This window comes from Mauremys reevesii, linkage group 19, assembly GCF_016161935.1.
Source record: "Mauremys reevesii isolate NIE-2019 linkage group 19, ASM1616193v1, whole genome shotgun sequence".
In the NCBI taxonomy this organism is placed as follows: domain Eukaryota; kingdom Metazoa; phylum Chordata; order Testudines; family Geoemydidae; genus Mauremys; species Mauremys reevesii.
Window position 1 is genome coordinate 22,472,411 of NC_052641.1, and position 19,703 is coordinate 22,492,113.

The 19,703-nt window shown below is 41.8% G+C and overlaps 1 protein-coding gene across 1 annotated transcript in view; it reads left to right on the top strand.

The window, feature by feature from the left end:
• The window catches only part of RABGAP1 (RAB GTPase activating protein 1), a 117,016-nt gene that overhangs the window by 18,582 nt on the left and 78,731 nt on the right, over positions 1-19,703 (top strand). The window contains exons 4-10 of the mRNA XM_039506161.1: positions 719-923; positions 1,867-2,041; positions 5,630-5,787; positions 9,676-9,786; positions 11,755-11,821; positions 16,104-16,206; positions 17,475-17,644. Coding sequence (XP_039362095.1) covers positions 719-923; positions 1,867-2,041; positions 5,630-5,787; positions 9,676-9,786; positions 11,755-11,821; positions 16,104-16,206; positions 17,475-17,644 — 989 coding nt within the window. The remainder of the gene's footprint in view (positions 1-718; positions 924-1,866; positions 2,042-5,629; positions 5,788-9,675; positions 9,787-11,754; positions 11,822-16,103; positions 16,207-17,474; positions 17,645-19,703) is intronic.

Genomic DNA, 19,703 nt, shown 5'->3' on the forward strand with positions numbered 1-19,703 from the left:
TGCAAAAAGGCTAACATCACGCTAGAGTGTATTAACAAGAGTGTCCTATGTAAGACACGGGAGGTAATTGTCCCGCTCTACTCAGCACTGGCGAGGCCTCAGCTGAAGGGCTGTGTCCGATTCTGAGTACCACACCATAGGAAGGATGTGGACAAATTGGGAAGAGTCCAGAGGAGAGCAACAAACATGATAAAAGGTTTAGACAGCCTGACCTATGAGGAAAGATTTAAAAAAAAATGGGCATGTTTAGTCTTAAGAAAAGAAGGGGGGAGGCGATAACAATAGTCAAATATGTTAAGGGCTGTTATAAAAAGGATGGTGATCAATTGTTCTCCATGACTACTGAAGGTAAGACAAGAAGTAATGGAATTAATCTGAACCAAGGGAGATTTAGCTTAGGTATTCGGAAAAACTTGCTAATTATTAGGGTAGTTAAGCTCTGGAATAGGCTTCCAAGGAAGGTTGTAGACTCCCCCTCATTGGAAGTTTTAAAAACAGCCTGGACAAACACCTGTCTGGCATGGTCTAGGTTCACTTGGCCCTGCCACAGCACAGGGGGCTGCACTTGATTACTTCTCAAGGCCCCTTCCTTCCCTATGATTCTATGAATGCTGTTGCATGGTTTCAGACCCCTGGTTATTGGGAGGCCTGTCTTGAAGCTTACTAACATATACCAGCTGGCCTGCCTCTTCATTTGTCACTTTGTGCCTTATTGCAGATTGTGAGGAGTCGAGCCCTTTTACACCAGTGGCCGATGAGGAGAGTGTGGTGTTCAGCAAGCTTACCTACCTGGGCTGTGCCTCAGTGAACGCCCCCAGGAGCGAAGTGGAAGCCCTGAGAATGATGTCTATCTTACGAAGCCAGTGCCAGATTTCTTTAGATGTGACCCTGTCAGTGCCTAATGTGTCTGAAGGAACCGTGAGGTATGAAGCTCATTCAGGGACACTCTGGAGTCTGTTGCAGTCAGTCTGATCAGTTCCATCTGTCAAAGGAGAGCGAGCTACTAATCACAATTAGGAGGAGATATGAGCAAGCTGGGATTTCTTTTAAATGTGGCAGAAGTGGGTCTTGAGGGATTTTAAAGGAGAGAAGGTCAAGTGGCCTTACAGATCAGTTTGCAAAGAACTTCTCATGTACAAGGGGCAGCACAGAATCTTCTTTAATATCTGAATTGTCTTGGAAATCGTAGCTTACTGGTTACTTACTGGTGCCTTACAAACAGAAACTAAATTCTAATCCAAGGTGAGGCAGAGCCAGGACTGTAAGACTGTTCGTGTGCAGAGTCTCAGGCGGGGAGCAGGCCATAGTCGTCCTCCCCAAAGAATGCCACAGAAGGGCAGGCAAGGGCTATTGTGAGAATGGGAGAATTGTGTGACCTGAAATGTGTGAACTGCTGTAGGTTAGGTCAGCTTTCTGAATGGGAAGGTCTGAGCTTTATATGGAAATTATAGACATAAGTGTCTTGCACTTCAGGCACCTGCACTTTTTTCCTTAGGCATAAGGGGGAAAAAAAAGTCAAACAAATAACTTACATGCAGATCCAGCACTGCTTTTCTTCCCCGTCCTGTCACCTCAGAGTAAAGTGGTTCAGTCAAGATGGAAATACCTGGCCCATTTAATAGGATTCCATTTTAATGTTGACTGATTGCACTCTATTGGGGGAGAGGGGCATTTACACAGAGGTTGGGCATGGATCAGTATTTCACATCTAATTTGTGCCTTGAGATAAATGACAATTGGGGATAGGGTCTATGTATTGTGCTTTCTCTAAATATCAGTGGACTCCTTCAATCTCACAAATAAATGGTTGGCCAAAGTAATCCTTGTAAAGCCCCAAACTTTACTTTACTTTTTTTTTTTAAACAGGCTCTTAGATCCTCAAACACACACAGAAATAGCAAATTATCCAATCTATAAAATTCTCTTCTGTGTGCGAGGGCATGATGGGACCCCCGAGAGTGACTGCTTTGCTTTCACTGAAAGCCACTACAATGCAGAACTGTTCAGGATTCATGTCTTCCGATGTGAAATCCAAGAAGCTGTAAGTTGAATTCTTTCTTGACCTTACTGGCGTTAAGAGCATATCCCAGCAACACTTCGTAAATCTCTTTTGGACCAGCTACTTTCCCAGAACTCATAACTCTCGCTAACATCAGTGAGATTGAATATCTGATTTAAGAATTTGGTCCTAACAGCAACAAATGAACCTTATTCTTCAATTTAAATTTGTTTATGTTGCTTTTAAGTCTTATTAAAGTGTCTCGTGTACTCAAGGTCTCATTTATAGGGATCACATAGGGGTTATAGTGGATCACAAACTGAATGAGTCAACAGTGTGATGGAGTTGCAAAAAAGGTTAATGTCATTATGGAGTGTGTTAACATAAGTGTTGTATGTAAGATACAGAAGGTAATTGTCCTGCTCTAGCCAGCACTAGTGAGGCTTTAGCTGGAATACAGAGTGCAGTTCTGGGTACCACACTTCAGAAAAGATGTGAATAAATTGCAGAGTCCAGAGGAGAGCAACAAAGGTGACTGGAAATTTAGAAATCCTGACCTGTGAGGAAAAATTAAAAAAACCTGGTCATATTTAGTCTTGAGAAAAGAAGACTGAGGGGGCACCTGATAAGTCTTCAAATTATGAAGAAAACGGTGATCAGTTGTTCTCCATGTCCACTGAAAGTAAGACAAGAAGTAATGGGCTTAATCTGCAGCAAGGGAGTGCCTTAATCTGCAGGGTTCCTAAAACTGTAAATCACTCTTACCCCTCTCAGTCTCAAGTGAGGGCTGCTGCTAAGCTGTGAGACAGCTCACTGACACATCAGCTTGTTCGCCTTATAAGCAAACTTCAGGGCTCTGCCAGCCCAAATCTTGCCTAGCAGGTAACAGTCCGTGAACTCCAACTCCCAAATCTATCTGCTATGCACAGCCCTGTCACTGAATGTTAAGAGTTTGCTTGTGCCTCCCTTAAAGAGACAGTACCCAGCAGCTTATTACCTCAGCTGGGGTTAACAAACACTCTATTTTAATCAAAGCACTGAAATGGTTTATAGTAAAACAAGTTGATTAAACAAAAATACATAGGTTTAAGTGGTACCACGTATAAGGAATAAAGATAGAAAAGGTTATGAGCCAACAAAAGTGAAAATATGCTTCTAAGACTAAAACCTGATTTAACAAACGAGAGTCTCTTTTTGAGGAAGTGTTTCTTGCCAAGTGTTTTTTCCAGCACAGCTGACCAGACTCTCTGGCAAGACCCTTCACAGAGCTCAGAGTGCTGGGTATCTTTGTTTTATCAGATGAAGGATAACTTAAGGAATCTCTCCCTGCTCTTTATGGTCCAGTAAACCTTTGAAAGACATTCTTCTGAGTGAAGAGTATCCCCTGATAAAGTTAGTTTTTTCCCTGCAAGGTACAGATGCCATGCTGTCTGGTGTAGACTCTGTCTCCCTGCTGGTTCCTCCCCTGCTTTTTACAATGCAAATGTTCTCTTCCTGCAACCTCTGATACCTGTACAAAATAATAGCCTATTGAATTTGGCCACACCTGCTTTGAGGTATTAGCCTCTTTCCTTTGTCCGGAGAAAACTTGTTTATCAACTTCCCCAGATATGCCTGGTTTTAAACACATTTTAGTCACATATTTCCAGCACATCTATGAAGTCCTTTGTGGGTTTACTGTACATACATCACACCAGAATATTAATGATCAGTGAATTATTAGTATTCCAATTATATATTTATATGCCATCTTTTATGTAAATATTGTGACAAATGTATACCAACTGGCATTGGTGTGCTGTTCGGGTCACAGGGAGAATTAGGTTAGATATTAGGAAAGCTTTCTAATGATAAGGGTAGATAAGCTCTGGAACAGGCTTCTAAAAGGGGAATCCCAGTCACTGGACATTTTTAAAAACCGGTTTGACAAACATCCGTCAGAGGTCATCTAGGTTTATGTGGTCCTGCCTCAGTGCAGAGGACTGGACTTGATGACTTCTCAAGGTCCCTTCCAAGGACCTACATTGCTATGATTCCATGTTTTCTATAATTCTACAGCTGTGTAATTCACCCTTGGCTGAATAATTGTGCTCCAAAATCTAAACTTTAATTTAAAATTTTTCAGCATTTATGATTACAAAGAAAACTCAATCTGAATGAATTGCAGTCTGAGGCAGTGACATCTGCCTGAGTTTGCAGACAGCCTGAAACAATATCTCTAAAGAGTGTGAATTATCCAGTAGGGTGAAAGCAAAAGAGAATAGTTTCAATGTCAGCATTAACTGCTTCACTGCTGATCATTTTAGCAGAAATATCTTGTGTATATTCCACAAACCCACATGTGTCTCACTTTCCCAGCTGCTAACCTTTACCTGCCCCTTGACAGCTGCTAGGCTGTAGATACTCACTATCATTATAAAAATTTACACCATATAAAAAACTGAAAATGTGGAGATAATGCAAAACAACCTCAATTTAATATAAAAAAAACAGCAAAGGCTAATGCATAGGTTTCATTGAATTAAAAGTAAAATTTAATAATATTAAAATTAATACTATATCTGAAGCTACCCTAGAATTTCCACCAGGGAGATACAGACTTTAGGTGAAGCTTGCTGCAGCGTGCAGGGCACTGTGGTTATAGTTGAAAAAGGAACCTCATAAATATGGTCTTGCAGATTTGTCGAGCTCCTGGAGGATCTTCTGAAACCTGCTTTTTCCTTTTAACCCTGCAGAGCCAACACAGCTCTGGGAGAGTGAGACAGTCTACTCTGGGCTTGAACAGTAGCAAACACACTAATCAAATTTCAGTTGCAGAATCTCTGTTGTTGAAGTGCAGGCCAGAAAGAACACAGAGAATTTGTGGAGCTGGCAGTTAGACCTTGTTTACATACCCAGTTGCATCAGTTTAACTAAAGGTGTGATATTGCACTTTCTTAGTTAAACTGGTGCTACATTGTTTGTGTATTTTTGCATCAGTTTGAACCTGACTTACATCAGGTTAGCTTGCCCGAACGGTTTGCATAACAGGAGCAGGCTAAATTGATGTAAACCAGGTTTAAACCGGTGCAAGAAGGTGCAATATCACACCTTTTGTTAAACTGATGCAAGAGTATATGCTTAAAAAGTACTACCAGTTTGACTAAATCAGTGCACACCTTTAGTTAAATCTGTGCAACTTGTTTATGGAGGCAGATCCTTAGGAAAAAATAATCTTGCCATAAAAAATGAGCAAATTTGGTACAGAATCTTTGAGATGATAAACATCTAACTAGCCCCACAATGCTATTTTTAGAAACCTTTCAGAGCCTTTAAATAGATAAATTACTACTTATGCACTAGAGAATCAGTGTGTGATTATTTCCATAACTTGTGAAATAATCACTCAAGGCACTGTGAAATGTTATGAAGAAATGGTCTCTTCATAACTCAGACGTTGGTAAATGCATAGAAATTGCAACCATGAGGTGACAGCGTGCACATTTACTATTTTATCTTAGTATCTTAAGTAGAACCAGAATATATCTGCATATTCTTGCACAATATTTTTTCATCCCACTGGTTAATGAAAACACAGGTAGCAATCCTACTTGAACCTTTCCTAATCTCTCTGGTTCTGTATGAATGCAGGTGAGTCGAATACTGTACAGTTTTGCCACTGCCTTCCGCCGTTCTGCCAAACAGCCCCTGCTCTCAGCCACTGAAGCACCACAGACTCCAGACAGCGATATTTTCACATTCTCTGTATCCCTGGAAATCAAGGAAGATGATGGGAAAGGTTATTTCAGGTATTGCTTCCTGATTTCTACTTATCCATCAGCTGGGTCTAGTGTTGGAGGGTAACTGGAGGGGAAAAACGTGATGAAGGCTTACTCCTAAATTCTCCTTTTGAAGAGTTTATACTGTAGAGTAAACCAGTCCCGGGTGTAGGCATTTTTGCTAAATAAAGCAGTGATTTATTTCTGGATTTTCTTACTTTGCTCAGGACCCTCCTGTTGGACTCTTCTTTTTGTTGTTGTTATAGTTTGCATTGCATTGAGTCTGAGGCCATCTGCCAGGTGTTTTCTGTATTTTTATATACCTCTTTTGACTTTAAAATGCTGTGTGCAGAATAGCTAATTGCATTCAGCAATGTCATCGCTGAGACTAAACACGTAACACTTAAATTCTAGTATCAAATGTTATTGGTCAGATTTTCATAGGTGCTAAGCACCATGGATCCTGCTAGAGTCAGTGGGAGCAGCAGATATTAAACACCTTTTGAAAATCCGGCGATACACTTCGCATAAAGCTCCCCTCAAAAAAGATGGAGAGGACATGACACATCAACTGCCGTCAGTGTGCTTTACTAAAGTTTTAAACCCACTCTGGCCACTTGACATGAAACCTTGGGTCTGGGTAAATCAGAAAAGTAGCTGGACGTAAAACTTTGCAAGATACATCAGAGAGGGCTTGAGGCAAACAAGGGCTTTCATGCTCAAAATTCATCAGAGACCAGAGGTGAGGATGGCAGTATTTAGAAGACTTATTCTCTGATACTCAGGTATCCCGTCTGCTTGGTTGCAGGTTTTCAGTATTTTTTTTAGTGCACCAACACATTTATCTGCTAACCCAGAAAACAGAACAGAATTTTCAAAAGCATGCAACTGAACTGAAAAGATGGAAATTACTCTCCATGTGATGCTGAGATTATCCTGACAAAGTTTCCTGTCACAAAGAAACTGTACCATGTGGAGAATAGTTAGGGTGTCATTACTGCTTCAGCAGCCTGGTGACCAAGACCACAAGCCCCTGCCCAAACTACTATATCAACATGGCACAAAAATGTGTTCCTTGCCCCCATTCCCATCTGGTAATGTATGCCCCATTCACTACTTCATCTCTGAAGAGCTAGCACTGCAGCACCACCTGGTGTCAAAAATCAGCCACCCAACAGTGAATATATTTCTATACAGATTCTTATTCAATAGGACTTTAGATTTTAATGTGAAAATACTTTTAAATTGAGTAACTTTTCAAAAGCCAGGGATGATTTTGCATGTTAAAAAGAGTTAGTATGTTCCTGGAGAGTTGAACTTTTGGCCCGTCTAGAAGTGTATTTGGAAGCTTGTTTCCTGCTTCTAACTTGTCATCATTTTGCTCTTGCTCTTTGAACATGGTAAATGAAATGGGACTGTGCTTAAACACGTCAGAATTTTTCCAGCAAAAATCTCTCTCCTGGGAAGCATTGTGCCAAGTACAATGTGAGAGATGCTTTCGCTGCAAGATTGGAGCTTTTTGGTAAAGATTCAGCGACTACAAAGTTGTGTAGTCTGAGCAGGAATCTCGAGATCGTGCTCCATCCCTCGCCATGCCTTGTATACCAGTAGCTGTAATTGCTGCCTTCCTCTTGCATCTAAGGGTACACCTACACTGAACAAAAGATCTGTGTCACAGCCACAGTTGGCCCAGGTCAGCTGACTTCGGCTCGTGGGGCTAGGGCTGTGAGGCTAAAAATTGCTGTGTAGATACTGGGCTGGAGCCCGGGCTCTGGGACCCTTCCTGCTTGCGTGGTCTCAAAGCTTGGGCTCCAGCCTGAGCCCAAAAGTCTACACAAGAGACGGGTAGAGTTCCTATGCTCTTGTTGGCTTCTCAGGGACTTCCTCAGGATTGGTCCCAGCATTTTTATGGGGGAGCAGGAGGGAAGGAGGCTGAATTCAAATTCATTGTCAAAGGGCTCAAGTGTTAACAACTCGTCCCTGTCATGTGATCCATTTAATTGAAATTCAAATCTCTGCTTTTGATTTATGCAGCTAAATTTCTCTACCAGCTGCAAATATTTAATTATAACCTTGTAAATGGAGCTTGCATCTATTCCTAAATGCTTGTCCTCTGTGTTCTGGTTCTCAAAGACAGCTAATTTGTTCTGTCTTCTAATCCAAGTGCTACTCGATTTTGTGTGTGTTCCTATATCCACAGACAATGTAGCAGTTCTAAAGAGTGCCACTGTGTATGACACTGGATAATCTTGATTCCTCAAAGGCCTTTTTCAGTTTCTGGTTAGTCCATACACAGTGTCCTCAAATGTTTTATGTAGCCATTTATAGTATTTTATAATTGTTGAGTTGCCTTTATCTCAGAGTAGCACGACTGCCATATGCTCTTGGAGTTGTAGAGCAGTTTGGCTGCTGGCCATAGGCATAGAGATGTTTCTCTTGGATTTATGTCCAGTGGAAGTGTTATTTAAAAACAAATTCCCTTTCCTCTTCTTTTTATTATGGCATCTTCCCTCCGGGAACATCCAAAGCACTGCTCAAATGTAACAAACTGATATACAAATTCAGGGCCTGAACCCCTCTCAGGATCGGGCCCAATGCAAGGATCTTTTCAGCTACAGAAATGCAGCTTCCCCTGGGGTGGAATACAGCAGCTATTTTAACACCGCATAGCAACCTTATTTTAGGAAAAGGAAGTGAAAGAGGACATCTTACCCAACTCAGATGTTTGGGAGTGGTCTGGAGGGAGCAGACTGTAATTAGCCCAGTCTGGGCACTTGGATTAATAATACTAGTCTTTTGCTTAAAGAGAGTCAGTGAGCTCTGTAATGACCATGTGTGATTAGAATGTCAGTTTTACGTCTCAAGTGAAAGAGAGCATCACCAGAATTATCATGCCAGAGCAGTTGGGCTCAGAGGGTCGTGTCTGTTGTTTAATCGCCACCTAATGGGTATTCCTTGGTGGTCTCCCACTCAGACATTGTCCAACCTCAACCTTATTTAGCTTGCAAGATCTGAAAGCTTCAAAGCACAGGGCATTTGACTCCTTTGTATGTTATGTGCATGCACACGTGGCTGTGCAAGTCCCTGTTAAGTTTTAAGCACTTGGCATTAGCCGCTCCACACTGTTCCTTATAAGACCACTCAGATAAACGCTGAGCTGTACTCGTTTTGTGTTTATGTAGCCTGTCTCTCTTCTCAGTCTTCAATCTAAAGACTGAAATAAAATAAAAGGAGGCAAGGAATTAATGCTACTCTCAAAGGAACATGGACTTGTGTATGGTGGAAACCAACGGTTCATCAGTTCCCTCCAACAACTGTTGCAGCTGCACTTCACTGTTCAACAAGCAGCCCCAGTTATATCACTTCGATATCCAGGTTGGCCATTTAGCGCAGTGCTGCCTGCTCCCACATCAGCAGGCTGGCCAGTGCTCTGGTAAGCGTTTAGGAGAAGAAGCCCTTCTCAGTATCTAGCTGAAATAAAACTGGCTAGAAAAATACAAATCCAAGGTAGACTGCTAAGGGCTTTAAGTGTACATTTTCTTTGCTCAGGTGCTTATTACCTTACTGTCACATTGTGCACACGGGCGAGTCAAAACCAGTTTCTAATATATAATGAAATTGCTTTAAACCTCAATATTTTAAAACCCCTTGTCTAAATGCCGCTGAAAGTGTCCAAGAACAAGCTACATAATACAAAGAGTTATGTTAGTTAATTTCAAAGCCCAAGAGAGTACTGTCTCCTGATTATATTGCCATCTCTGTTCTGTTACGGACTGTAGTGGGCAAGGAAGAAAGGTCTGGGTGCATTTGTTATACGAAGCTGACTTCACCAAATGTCTGATGCTGTTTTGATTTATTGAAAGGAGGAATACAGATAAATAACGATCTGAGTTTTCCCCCCTTCTTGGTAAATAACAGTGCAGTTCCCAAAGACAAGGACAGACAATGCTTTAAGCTCCGCCAAGGAATTGATAAGAAGATTGTGATTTACGTCCAACAGACAACTAATAAAGAACTTGCCATTGAGAGGTAACCCTGTGTTTTTAATTCTTTAACCATGTCCTATTTAGTTACACTGTTCCTAGTTCCAAGGCAGCAGATGAGTAATCTCTCTATCAACACATGTTTTTATGGGCTTGTAATTTGAGTATGCAAACGTCTTCTGGGCTGCATCTGACCAAGGCCCCGATCTTGCAATCGGATCTATGTGGGTGGACACAGTCTCAGTGATCCACCCACACAAATCCAGTTGTAAGACTGGGGCCCACATCTCTGGTGAACACCCTTTGGATATGAGTTATTTAAAAAAAAATTGCACGTAAAGTATTTCTCCTATTTTAAGTTGCCTGATTCTGTGTTTAAATATTATTTTTTGCATGTGGGGAATGTTAAATGCTACTTGAATTTCAAGGGAACCAGAAAAAAAAATTGTTTTGAAAAAACATAATTTTGGAGCCTGTTGCCTGTTATGTAGACCATTCTATAGTCTCTGTTCTCGTCCTTCATAAATAACGAGCCTATTCAGGTCATGGATGGAGAGATCCTGGACTCTGAGTGTGCATGGTGGTCCATTTTAGGGTTATTTAAAAATATGTAAATCTGGATTTATACTAACATCAGTGGTTGCATAACTTCAGTATTTACCCATCCCTGTAGTGTCTGAGCACCTTATATACTGCACTACGTATATCCTGAATCTGCCAGAACAGAGGTGGGCAAACTATGGGCTGAGGGCCCTCCTGCCCGGCCCCTGATCTCCTGGCCCAGGAGGCTAGCCCCCGGCCCCTCCCCGGCAGCCTCAGCTCACTGTACCGCCAGTGGCCCAGCATGGCTGGCTCCAGCTGGGCAGCAGGGCTGCCTGTCCTGGTGCTCTGGGCGGCGCGGCTGTAGTGCCGCCAGCCACCAGTGCTCCAGGCAGCGCGGTAAGGGGGCAGGGAGCACAGAGGTTGGATAGAGGGCAGGGGAGTTCAGGGTGGTGGGCGGGGGTGTGGATAGGGGTTGGGGTAGTCAGAGGACAGGGAACAGGAGGGTTGAATGGGGGCAGGGGTCCCTGGGGGCCAGTCAGGAAGGAGGGGGATTGCAGGGGGCAGTCAGGGGACAGGGAGGGGTGGAGGGGGCAGTGGGGCTGTCAGGGGACAGGGAACGGGGGGGGGGGGTTGGATGGGGCAGAAGTCCCAGGGGGGCCATCAGGGTGATAAGCGGTTGGGTCGGATAGGGGCAGGGGCCAGGCACAGCCTCCCCTAACTGGCCATCCATACAATTTCAGAAACCCGATGTGGCCCTCAGGCCAAAACATTTGCCTGCCCGTGGTCTAGAATGTAAAGTGGAGGAGGGGGCGGGGAAGGAAATCTTACACCTTCCATTGACCAGAAGGAGATCTATTCTTTATCTAAGCACTGACAGTCTACTCAGCACTGTTCATACTTAAGAGTAGGGCAGGGTTTCTGCCCCATGGAATTTGCAGTCTGAAATGAAATGCAACAAATTGAGGTTGTGATGCAAACAGAAAGAAGATAAAGCCAAGTCTGGTACTCCAGCCCTAAATATCGTTACTGTGAAATAAAGGCGTAAAATACACTTGCACTTAATTTTGGATTTTGTGGTCGTTGTCTGTCATGGAAGGATATAGAAAGTTCCTTATGCAAATATCCCTTGTAATAGAAAATGAGATAGAGGAAGCCACTCAACAAGGCCTTGGTCAATCAGCTCACCTTGTTAGTCACAGCTACGTTTGTGCTGTTCCTTCAGGGAAGATTCTTAAATAACTTCCTGGGCCCCTGTAAATAGAAGAGAACCATGTTTTTAAACCAGTTCACAGACCTGTGCTCTACAAGCTCTGTGTTGGTATCCAATCAGGCTCTGTTGTAGTGTCCAAAGGCCCAGTGTGATACACAGGCAGAGATGTACATAAATGGGGTGTTTTGCAGGAGGTGTTAGCAGCTTGTCCCTGAAATGTAATACTAATTTTTTATGGATTAATTATTTGTGTTTTTGCAGATGTTTTGGCCTCCTCCTGAGCCCTGGGAAGGATGTTCGGAGCGGTGACATGCACCTTTTAGATTTGGTAAAATGGATTTTTATTAACAAATAAAGAACAAGAGTATTTCTTAGCAGCACTGGTGTTTGATCTCAGGGAACAGGCTGGAAAGGTCTGGCTGTGTCGTCACCCACATCCAGTTCTTCAGCATGTGCTCTGCACACCAGAATAGACCACAGTTCCTCTCACCTGTCTGGCACCAGGTTTTAAGATGGATTCAGCTGGAGTGTAATGTTGTTTTAATCTGAAAGATGGAGTTTTACCGCAAAAGGAAAGTGTTTTATGACTTAGATTTTTAAAGGGTTTAATCCATGTTGGTGTTTCAGATGAGCAGCCCAATTTGCCTTAAATGTTTCATTATCCTCTACAGCCAGAACATAGTGGGAAGTTTTATAGGGAACCTGGATAATCATTTCAGCACAAAGACAAAGTTTCAGTATTAATTGGCATATTGGTGTTTCACAAGTGGCTTATTGCATTTTTTATCTGATATCTGGAAAGTAATGATGTAGTAATTGCTAAGGCGGTAGGTATCACAGACATAGTTTGTGGTGGGTTTTTTTTTCCTGAACCATGTTTTATTAGTATTCTGTGAACATCTGTATAAGAGTAACTTCTCTATTTTAGGTTTCAGAGAAGCAGCCGTGTTAGCCTGTATTTTAATTCATATTGAAAGGGTAGCATAAAGTAACTGGACTCTAAAGTACACATTAAATTTTAAAATAAAATAGGGATTTAGAACAGAGTATTTCAAAACCTCTCTCTTGCCAATGTGCTTTATGCACATGTAAATCAATTCCTGAATTGCTTCAGAATGCAGTCATACACCCTCTTAAAAGTACACCGCTATTACTCACATTTGAACAGTGTCAGTACACGTTCATTAGCTATCTCCTGTGTATCCATTCGCAGACATGCTAGTGTCTTTTTAGCAGAGAATTTTTTTGCTTCCTCTGTGCTCTGCTAAGGCCTATCATTACATTTTGCATGCATCTGAAATGTCTTGGATTGTGGTTAATATTCTCTCCGAGATAGTCCCAGTTAGAGACCACAGAGAGAACTTGGACTTAGGATAACTTTTTAAAGGGAAGCAGAATGAAAGTTCCACAGTGTTTCATTGCATTGCATTGCACTGTACAAATAGCATTGCCATTTATAGTCAATTATCTATTTAAAGTGATGTCATTCTTTCTTTATTATAATGGAGCTTGGAAGTGCCACATAAGAGTTAAAGTTAGCTGACATTTCCCATGATAAGACCCTGATTTCAGTTGTTTATAACTTTGCCAAACTTTGACCATTCAGGCTGAAATTTTCTGTGTTTGGTGTCTTCCTAAATCTGAAGGTTTTTTGGAAAGCTTTGACAAAAATAGTTCAGCAAAAATAGAGTGGGGAAAATATTTCCTGTTCATATTAAAAAAATGTACAGGTGTTTTCTTGAGAAGCTATAGCACATGCAAGATTTGGAGCAGGATCTTGGAATTGGGTGGAAGGTTGCCTTTGTGTCAGCAATTTGCCTTTTGCTGTTTCTGAATTTGGCCAAGTTATAGGCCTCTGAAAAAGCCCAGTGTGCACATACTCAGCAGAGATTTGGCGATTTAGCAGCATGATTGTAGCAAATATTGTCTGTATTGGGCAGGTTTCAGTCCAGGGCCATAAGGGCTGAGCAGGACTTTCCCTTCAGTTGTTGCTTCCAGCTGCTATGGGCTACTTTGGTACTGGGTACTGGAACTGTGAGAGGAGACTCTTGTACGCTCAGTGTTCCGTCTGCCTGCACCCAAGCAAGGGGAAGGAAGAACAGCTTTCCTCAAATACAGAGGGGACAAGAACCAGACCTGGAGGCTTTCTGTCAGACCCTTGCCTCATTTGTTGCAGAAGCTGGAAGAACATAAGAACGGCCATATTGAGTCAGACCAGTGGTCCATCTAGCCCAGTATCCTGTGACAGGGGCCAATGCCAGATGCTTCAGGGAATGAACAGATCAAGGCAGTCATTAAATGATTCATCCTCTGTTTTCCATTCCCAGCATCTGGCAGTCAGAGGCTTAGAGAGATCCAGAGCATGGGGTTGCTGCCCATCTTGGCTAATAGCTAAGGCTACGTTTTAGTCGCAGTTATTTTTAGTAAAAGTGATGGACAGATTATGGGCAGTAAACAAAAATTAATGGCCCATGACCTGTCCATGACTGTTACTATATACCCCTGACTAAATCATCTGGGGCAGGGGGTGGCTTGGAGGGTGCCATGGGAGCTCTGGGGCAGGGGGCGGCGGCTGAGGGGGGCCCACAGGGACTCTAGGGCAGGGGGTGGCTTGGAGGATGCCACGGGGGCACTGGGGCAGGGGGCAGTGGCTTCTGGGACAGGTCACCCTGTGGGGGCTCTGGGGCAGGCCCAGGACCCCCCGCTGTTGCCGGGGGGGCAGCAGGGGAAGGGGCCGCTGCAGCCTGAGACTGCCCCAGCAACACCTGGTGCGGCTGGCCCAGGGGCTACCCAAGCTGCTTGGGCGACGTTTAGGCCAGCCGCACTTGCTGCTGGAGAAGTCACGGAGGTCCCATAAAATCACAGAATCCGTGATCTCTGTGACAGACTCGCAGCCTTACTAATAGCCGCTGATGGACGTATGCTCCATAAACTTACCTAATTATTTTTTTGAAATCTGTTATAGTTTTGGCCTTCACAGCATTCTCTGGCAGTGAGTTCCACAGGTTGACTGTGTGTTGTGTGAAGAAGTTCTTCCTTTTGTTTTAAACATGTCCTGCTCTGTCAGCTCCCTTACTCTTCACATTTTTTATATTATCTTTCCATGAAATATGTAGTATCTTCCTCAATCATCTGTAATGTACAGCTTCCAGTCTTTTTGCTAGCTTTATACAGCTGGCCAGTAGTAGTGTTCTCATTTTCTGGATGCCTAACATGAGACGTGGGGTCTGATATACACAAGTCAAAGGGGAGCTGTCCTTTTGAACATATAAAGGGCTATAAAATGCACTTGAGGACTGAGGTGCCTCAAATTGGGCAGCAAAATAGTGAAGACTTCTGACCTTCATCTCTGCCTTAGTTCCCTATCCGTGAATGGGGATACCACCACCTCCTGACCTCAGGAAAGGTGTTCTGAAGATGCATTTGTTAATGTTTGTGAAGCACCCAGATTCTGTCGTGGTAAGCACCATAGGGAAATCCCATTAGTAAATGAATAACTTTGGTTTCAGAGTAGAGGCCATATGCTGAACAATGAGGCTAAAACAAAATATTGCATTAACTGGTTGTTACGTGGGTACTGTCCATTCTGTGCACTGAATGGGGCAAGGGTCCTGTGGAAAGAATAGTATGGGATCCTGTATGTAAAGATTGTATTATCAAGCATGCTGACAAGGGGGATTAATTAAGGTTACCTGTGAAACCTTAAACTTCTGGCATTTCCTAACTTTGAATGTTGTGCTTGTGAGTACTATGTATATATTTTAGAAAAAGACCAGTATAAAAGAGTCCGCACTCTAATGTCCTTTAGATATCAAGGACATTTAGGATAGTACAATCTCACAATGTCAGATGCTGTTTATAACAACACTGCAATGTATCAAGATACATTAATGTGAAACAGCTGGAAAGCTTTTTAGGATTAGCAGTTTGTAAGTATTCTGATTTAATTTGTTTCAATATAGTAGAGACAATGAAATGCATCCCTAAAGCAAACAATTTAGTCACATACTTTAGTGGAGTGAATGTACCATTCAAGCAGCTGTCATTTAGAGACTGCATAGTATGAAATGAGGCCAGAATAACTGAATTGCCTTGAATCTTCTAGGGCCATGTTAAAGAAGAAATCTGAGGGGAGCTTATATGGTTTTGCAATATGGAGCCCTTCCCCTGTAGACAATGGGTTTCAATCTGACCCAGATTAGTAGTGGCCTGAAAGTCACTGGAGTGCAGTTGGCTCTTTGGCCTCCCTGAAATGAACTACTGTTCTTTCTACAGTTCCTATTGAACAGTGTTCACTTCATAAAAAATCATTGCAGTTAGTAGTGACTGGCCTCTTTGTGGCAGACTCAGCTGGGAGGTCAAAGGTCTCATGGGCCATCAGAATTGAGCTCTCCTCTCATCCCAGAGACTCTCTCCTGGTTAGAGCTGAGTAATGTGGACTTGGGGAGTTGGCAGTGCTGATGCCCAGGCAGTAGTTGTTTTGTGGATAAACATCAGGTGTCTCTCTAGGGCTGGGACTCCTAACACCTTTCACGAGCGCACAGTTCACTTTAATTTTTTTTCATTATTTTAATGTTAATAGTAATGTTTGGTCTTCCATTTGTTTCTAGGAGTCCATGGGGAAAAGCTCTGATGGGAAATCGTATGTCATCACTGGGAGTTGGAATCCAAAATCTCCACATTTCCAGATTGTAAATGAAGAAACTCCTAAAGGTACCAACTTTACCAAACTTAACTTTATTATCAGCAGGAATGTGTGACTGACTTCACAGGCATTGGATTTCTTTTTATTAATTTAAAAGGGCTCTTGCTGAGAGAGATCAGAGTGGCATCCTTTACTTTTTCTCTTAGTAACATAATATAGTAAAACTAGTGTTGTGGTCTCTGAATTTGGTTCACGTGGGATGTGTAAATCTAAATAGAACAGAAGACTAGTCCATTCCCTAGTATTAGCATACCGTAAGGGTACTCAGACATCCTAATAGGGAAAGGAATGGTGGTACAAGATGTGGGAGATGAGGAGGAGGTCTAGTACTTCATTCCTTTAGCTTCTGCAGACTCTCATTATGAATTGCACCAGATCATTTACTATAGGATTTCCCTTTTGTATGTGCTTAATCCCTACTGTAAATCCAACAGGTGTTGCACAAAGATTATTGGGGGAAAGCCACTCTAAGAAAATTTTACATGTGACAGAGAAAAATCCAATAAACTGGCAGATTTGTGGGGCTCCACTTCAGTTTTGGGGGATGACTCTTGATTCTTAAGCCTAACAATGGAACTTGAAGGATAAAATTTCCAAATATTGTAGGTGATTTTCACAATTATAGTTGAGTGTGCAAATTGTGGAATTGAATGTGAATTGCCTGAAGGTCAGGAATGTTAGTGGTCCTAAAATTGTCTGGCCTAGTCTCTTTCCCATTTTGTGAAGAGTCCTGCTGCTATCGGTGGCTCTACTCTATCAAGGAGAGAATTTCTCACAGCTTGGTGGTCTTGAAAACATGTTTCAGAATCTCTTTAACGTGGTAGGATTTATCCATCATCCAAATAACTCATTAAAAAAAAAAAAAAAACTGGTGGGACTATACTGTACTTGCAAAGCAGAGGTCACCATGCAAAGCAAACCCTTAATTAAATATTTGTAATTGTTTTAAGGAACATATTTGCTAGTTTTCAATAGGGATTCAAAAAATCTGACAAAGGATTTTTATCCGCCGTAATGGGGCATCCTTTGCTAAAAGAAGATTCTGATAGGGCATCTTCTCTCTCTAGCAAATAGCTCATCTTATTGTCCTGTGCCAGTCACTGAAACCTTTGCTCTGGTAGCCTCTGACTTGGGATGTTAGGTTAACTAAAAGAGACTTTTCTGCAGAATTAGCTTTTACAGTAACATTACTACAAGGTAAACAGTTTAGAGAGCATTTCCACTGAGATTTGTCAGCAGGTGATTGTACTATTGATCTGATTTTTTTTCTCTGTAGATAAAGTGCTATTCATGACTACAGCTGTTGATTTGGTGATAACTGAGGTTCAGGAACCTGTCCGATTCCTTCTGGAGACCAAAGTCCGAGTTTGCTCACCTAATGAGAGATTGTTCTGGCCCTTTAGCAAACGTAGCTCCACCGAAAACTTTTTCCTAAAACTAAAACAGGTAACACTGTCTTTTTATCTACAGTTACATTTGGGGCTTGGCAGGCTTAACTGACCATAACTACCCTATAATTAAATTCTTTTGAGACTTCAGAGGTAGATTTAGGATGCTTTACAAGTTAAATGTCAACATATTAGGGACAAGAATAAACTCACTGCAGTTTAAAGGCCCAGTCCTGAAGCCCTGATACATGTGTTGTCCTATTGAAGCCAGTGGAATGAATCGTGTATAAGGGCTGCAGGATCGGGCTGCAGGTTGTCATGTGTAATTAACTTCTGTACTTTCAAACCTGGTATTTGGGATGTTACAAAATTTCCTTAATGTACAAGTCCTGCTTTTCTTTTACTTGACATGCCATAGTATAAACATAGAAAAGGTAGGTTACTTTTTGCAAAGATAAACAGAACTTCAAACAGGATTTAAATGTGCAGGTCCCAGAAAAATTTGACAGTTGACCTAGAAAGGCTATTTTTCTTCAATTATGCTGTTACGGTCTAAGAATTGGAGAAGTGTCACTGCACTGCTCCCTTTCTCCCGTGTTACATGGTTAGAGCAGAGGTTTCAACAAACCAAATATCCCAGCTTTTCCTGTTGAAAAACGGAACTGGGAAGCAATGTCAAAAAGGCTAACATCTTAGCTTTTTGACTCCACCTGCTGGAAAGAAAAGGGTAAAGTCGTCTAAGACATACACTTGAATAATATATGGCAATACCTCATGCAAGAAACAATCAAAGGCTTGAAAATGGATGATGAAAACCACCTAAGAGTTAGTATGTGGTGTGGGGGGGAAAAGCTATTCCTAACTTGCTTATGAAACGGTCACCCTGAAACAAAACCACTCTTTAGAGGAAATGGAGAGCGTATGAAAACAAACCATCCCGTTGGTGGATTCACACAGTTCAATAGCACTGAGTGGAGTCAGGAATAGTGAGGGAAGGGGCTCGCTGATCTCTTATTCATGAATTATATTGAGTCACTTCTTTAAGAGCTCAGTTGAAACGAGCAGCTTTCTCCCTAGTGTTCTCTTTTGCACTTGTTGGTTTTGGGGTTTTGTTGTTGTTGTTTTTTAAGTAATAGCAAATAGTGGCATGGTTTCTCTGAGGCGTCTTTGCTGCATTTATCTTTTTTATTTAAAGTTAATTCCATGTGTAACCTGTTACGTTGCTGAACAGCTCATTCCAGAAGCACCTGATATGAAGAGATGTTATGGAAACCTTCCTTCAAAATACAGGCTGGAAAAAACCCCTCCATGTAGGAGATTAGTCTTATCCTCTCCCTATTTGGATTGATCTTTTTGAGGTGGATTGTGGAGATGTTGAACAATTAATGCAGTTAGCTATAAATATTTCACTAATCTTAGAATACAGGCTGCTTTTCTGCCTGGTAATGTAAGGAAGCTTATCTTACTTAGCTAATTTTGTATCTTTTGTCTTACCAAACTCTGCATGCATTGTGACCTTTATCTCACGTAATTCTGCCTTGTTCACAGGCACTGACAGGTTATCCAACTTCCAGTGTTTACTAATGGAGGAGTTAGCACAATTCATAGTTGAAGTGACCGATATAGAGAGTCATGCCTGATAAGCATGGAAGGGAAACTTGTTTCTACAGAGAGGTGATTAGTCTTTAAAAGATACAACTATGTAGAATTAGCTTATCTTAGTTTGCCAATGTTTCTTGTTTCGGAAATGGTGGAAGCAGAGGGATTTTATTTTCCCAGATAACATTCATTGACTTAATGATCTTTAGTCTGGAAGAATTTCCATAAATTTAAAATACTAAAATGATTAAATTGAACTTTGGGAATTTTTTACAGTGGAATTCTGTAAAAGTAGCTCTTTCTTTCTTTCTTTCCATATCTTTGATTTTGACTGGGTGGAAGTAAAGCTTCTTTAATAGTCTTGAATTAAGTTAGAATTTTGTGAAGTGTTTACCTAGAAAGTCTTTGCTTTAACTTCCCTGTAACAGAACAGAAGCATTGAAAATTAATAGAGGAAATAAGGCCACACAATGGACCTTGGAGCCCATAAAGTTGGCTACCTGTGTTCTCAACAAGAA